This window comes from Palaemon carinicauda, chromosome 35, assembly GCF_036898095.1.
Source record: "Palaemon carinicauda isolate YSFRI2023 chromosome 35, ASM3689809v2, whole genome shotgun sequence".
Lineage (NCBI taxonomy): Eukaryota > Metazoa > Arthropoda > Malacostraca > Decapoda > Palaemonidae > Palaemon > Palaemon carinicauda.
This window is the reverse complement of record NC_090759.1, coordinates 70,735,131-70,740,130: the sequence shown is the minus strand read 5'-3', so window position 1 is coordinate 70,740,130 and position 5,000 is coordinate 70,735,131. Positions and strand designations below refer to the sequence as shown.

At 27.2% G+C, this 5,000-nt stretch overlaps 1 protein-coding gene across 1 annotated transcript in view; it reads right to left on the bottom strand.

Moving 5' to 3' along the window:
* LOC137627858 (ras-related and estrogen-regulated growth inhibitor-like) overlaps nt 1–4,994 on the bottom strand; it is a 28,933-nt gene extending 23,939 nt beyond the window's left edge. Inside the window, exons 1-2 of the mRNA XM_068359280.1 lie at nt 4,754–4,994; nt 180–317 (exon numbers count right to left, since the gene is read on the bottom strand). Of these exons, the coding sequence (XP_068215381.1) occupies nt 180–317; nt 4,754–4,784 (169 nt within the window). The 5' untranslated portion in view covers nt 4,785–4,994. The remainder of the gene's footprint in view (nt 1–179; nt 318–4,753) is intronic.
* Between the last annotated feature and the right edge of the window lie 6 nt (nt 4,995–5,000).

Below are 5,000 nucleotides of genomic sequence, written 5' to 3'. Positions count from 1 at the left end.
TTCACTTGCAATAAAAAGACTCTCACACGCTCTCCAATAGATAGAAAAAAAAAGAATATATATAGATAGATAAATAGACACAGATAGATAGATAGATAGATAAATAGATAAATAGATAAATAGATAGATAGATAGATAGATACAGATACAATTTTTTGCGTATTTAATGATGTACTTACCAGACTTGCCAACGCCTTCGGCTCCCAGTACAACAATTCTGAGCCGAGCGATCTGCTGCTGCAATCTCAGCCTGTGGTCGCGACCCCCCGTGGGGGAGGGGGGCATTTTGTCTCGCTCCTCCCCCCTCATCTTCTCTCCTGATGAAAGAATAAGAAAAGAAAGATGAGATGATGGAATATGAAAAATTACTGTTATTTCTGGATAATTCCAGCATCAAAATCTGGAAAATGATTTATACCATGGTCTTCCACTGTCTTGGGTTTGAGTTCTCTTGCTTGAGGGGACACTCGAGCACATTATTCTATATTATTTCTCGTCATCTTATTTTTTTTAAGTTTTTATGATTAATATATGAAGGATTTTTTAAATGTTGTTACTGTTCTTGAAATATTTTATTTTAATTGTTCATTACTTCACTTGTAGTTTATCTATTTTCTTACTTCCTTTCCTTACTGGGTTATTTTTTTCTAGTTAGACCCTTATGTTTATAGCATCCTGCTTTTCCAACTAGGGTTGTAGCTTAGGAAGTAATAATAATAATAATAATAATAATAATAATAATAATAATAATAATAATAATAATAATAATAATAATAATAATTTAGAATTTTGAGTTAATAAACTTGATTGGTGTTTTCGTCTTTTAATGGAATTATATATTTTGACGGATCTTATATCGGTTACAAAATTAAATTTGCGTTAAAAAACCAGACTTTCAGATTATATATTTTTACACTTTACAAGGAATAATATCCACTCACACGAATTTTATTGCAAAATGAATCTAGCCTTTTGTCATCAAATTTTCTGACTTCTCATTCAGTCGGCAAACCTTAGAAATATATATTTTTTTGTCCATAATTTCTTTTACATTAAAAGGTTTTTCATTTCAGACGAGGCTCTCCCTTAAATTTCCCTACGCATTGAATCAATTTGGATAGTTTTAGTTAAATTTAAATAATCACTTTCTGAAATAAATGAATAAATTATAATTTAGTTTCTTCGACTTATAATTTGCGTAATGAAAATGTTTGGTTGCTATTCAAATCGTAATTTTGTGTGATTGAAATTCTATCCATGTTTACAATCATCAATTTTTTTATACAGAAAATGTTAAGTATTTATAAATGGAAAAAAAATATTCAAAATTTGGTAATTTTGTAAATCATAGATTTCATCTAATGAAAATTATTTTGCGATGCATAGACTTTAACAAAATGAGAATTAAGAATTTTTCCATCCATAAATATAACCAGTCGCTGGGGCCTGTGAGGCTATTCAGAGTCCATGTGAATCTACCATAGAATGACATTATTTTGGTAATTACTTCTGTTGTAGTTTCCTTATTTCCTTTCCTCACTGGGCTATTTTCCCTTTTGGAGCCCTGGGCTTATAGCATCCAAGCTTTCCCAACTAAGGTTGTAGTTCAGTAAGTAATAATAATAATAATAATAATAATAATAATAATAATAATAATAATAATAATAATAATAATGATTTGGACAGAAATATGGAAGAAAGGGAACCAGCTTTTCCAACTAGGGTTGTAGGTCAGCAAATAATAATATAATAATAATAATAATAATAATAATAATAATAATAATAATAATAATAATAATAATAATAATAATAATAATAATAATAATAATAAAAGTTGGAAAAATTTGGACAGAAATAAAGAAAAAAGTAAGCAAGAAAGGAGGTAAAGAAAAAGAATATAAAGCAACTACAGCTAGAGGCCAAAGGAAAGCCGAAATGACTTTTAAGTAATGCCTACACGACGGCACTAACCCCCCTACGGAATCTTATCTTCCACCGTCCCTGTAATAACCGACTTAATCTCAGGTTTTCAGACGGAAGGCAGAATTATGCCATGAGTCGGCAACAAAGCTTTTAGAGAACTAAGCTTTTAGAGAACAAAGCTTTTAGAGAATAAAGCTTTTAGATAAAGTTTCGAGGATAAAGCTTTTAAAAAACAAAGCTTTTAGAGAACTAAGCTTTTAGAGAATTAAACTATTAGAGAACGAAGCTTTTAGAGAAAAAAAGCTTTTAGTGAACAAAGTTTTTAGATAAATAATCTTTTAGAGAACAAAGCTTTTAGAGAACAAAGCTTTTAGAAAACAAAGCATTTAGAGAACTAAACTTTTATAAAACAAAACTTTGAGAGAACAAAGCTTTTAGAGAACAAAGCTTTTAGAGAACTAAGCTTTTAGAGAACAAAACTTTTTAGAGAACTAAGCTTTTAGAGAACAAAGCTTTTAGAGAACAAAAGTTTTAGAGAACAAAGCTTTTAGAGAACTAAGCTTTTAGAGAAAGTTTTTTAGAGAACTAAGCTTTTAGAGAACTAAACTATTAGAGAACGAAGCTTTTAGAGAACTAAGCTCTTAGAGAACAAAGCACTTAGAGAACTAAGCTTCTAGAGAACTAAGCTTTTGGAGAACTAATCTTTTAGAGAACCAAGTTTTTAGAGAACAAATCTTTGAGAGAACAAAGCTTTTAGACAACATAGATTTTAGATAACAAAGCTTTTAGAGAACAAAACTTTTAGAAAACAAAGCTTTTAGAGAACTAAGCTTTTAGAGAACTAAACTATTAGAGAACGACGCTTTTAGAGAACTAAGCTTTTAGAGAACTAAGCTTTTGAAGAACTAAGCTATTAGAGAAATAAGCTTTTAGAGAACAAAGCTTTTAGAGAACAAAGCTTTTAGAGAACAAAGCACTTAGAGAACTAAGCTTTTGGAGAACTAATCTTTCAGAGAATCAAGTTTTTAGAGAACAAATCTTTGAGAGAACAAAGCTTTTAGACAACAAAGCTTTTAGATAACAAAGCTTTTTGAGAACTAAGCTTTTAGAGAACTAAGCTTTTAGAGAACTAATCTAATAGAGAAAAAAGTTTGTAGAGAACTAAGCTTTTAGAGAACAAAGCTTTTAGAGAACGAAGCTTTTAGAGAACAAAGCTTTTAGAGAAAAAAGCTTTTAGAGAACAAAACTTTTAGAGAACAAAGCTTTTAGAGAAAAAAGCTTTTAGAGAACAAAACTTTTAGAGAACAAATCTTTTAGAGAACTAAGCTTTTATATATTCTCATTTCGAAATTATTTTCACTTATTCAAAGACGTACTATTTTCTTATTGTTTTAGGCGCAGAATATCCTATTCCAATATTTCGTGATTTTTATAGCTACTTGTTTGTTTATTGTTTGAATGGTTCGCTCAATTTCTGATAATGATGATAATGTAAATTGTAATAATCATCATACTCATCTTTCCATCATGCATTTTCCTATTAAAATATTTTCATGCTCATTGTTTTTTCAATGGCAAGATGAATTAATTAATTAATAATAATAATAATAATAATAATAAAAATAATAATAATAATAATAATAATAATAATAATAATCTCACTCATCCTTCAATTTATGATTGTTCCTATTATAAATATTATTATCATTTTCATTATAATAATAATAATAGTAATAATAATAATAATAATAACAATAATAATAATGATAATAATAATATTATTAATAATAATAATGATAATAATAATAATAATAATAATAATTATTATTATTATAATTATTATTACTATTTTTATTATTATTTTATTATTATTATTATTATAATTATTATTATTATTACAATTTTCATATTATTAGCAAAACAGCAATATATTCATAAATATAGCAGTAGTATTACCCAAAATAATATATGATCTAATTGTGTTAATTTTCTTTCCACTGGTCTTAAAATTTATATAAGAAAAAAAAAATTTTACACACCAGAGTCTGGCGTTTATATTCTTTACATGTACACTTCATCTTCTATTTTTAAATCAACGTCTGTTTTTCCTAATAATATGAAGACTCAATTGGATCCTTTTTATATCAGAGAAATATTTACTAAATGTTCGCATATACACTTACATATTTACACACACACACGAACATACACACACACACACACACACATATATATATATATATATATATATATGTGTGTGTGTGTGTGTTATAATATATATACATAGATATAGGGCTATATATACACACACACACACACATATATATATATATATATATATATATATATATATATATATATATATATATGCATATACACATATATATATGTGTGTATGTGTATAGGCTACATATAGAGAACACATTAAATTCACAAACATTATATATATATATATATATATATATATATATATATATATGTATATATATATATATATATATATATATATATATATATATATATATATATACATGTATATATATTTATATGTGTGTGTTTGTATGTGTGTGTGTGAACTCTGCCTAAAATCTCTCAATATTTAGAGATCACATAGTATTTTAATGGCATTCGTTATAAGCAAAAGACAGCAACCGCTAAAACATGTTTGATAAAAATTCCAAAGTATGTAGTATCATTGTTTATCACTTACACAAACTATAAAACAGAAACTGGTCATACGGATATCAATTACATGTTAAATTACAAATTACACATAATTGCCAAGTTAAAAAAAAACAGCGTATGTAAATAAAAGTTCAGTATTACTTACCAGACTGATTTTGTGGCTGATTCCTACACATTGGGAATGTTTGTCAGACGACGTTTGGACGAAAAACAGTAAAAAGCAATTTCACTATTTTGCTCCCAGTAAGCAGGACACTTCGTCCAACAAAAAGGTGAACAGACTTGAGTGATTATCAAAAAACACTACTGAAGATTTGCGTCAACGAAATGAAAAAGTTTGCAAAAGAATTTCTCTGGAGATTTCAACGCTGCAGAAACAAGCAATCCAAGCG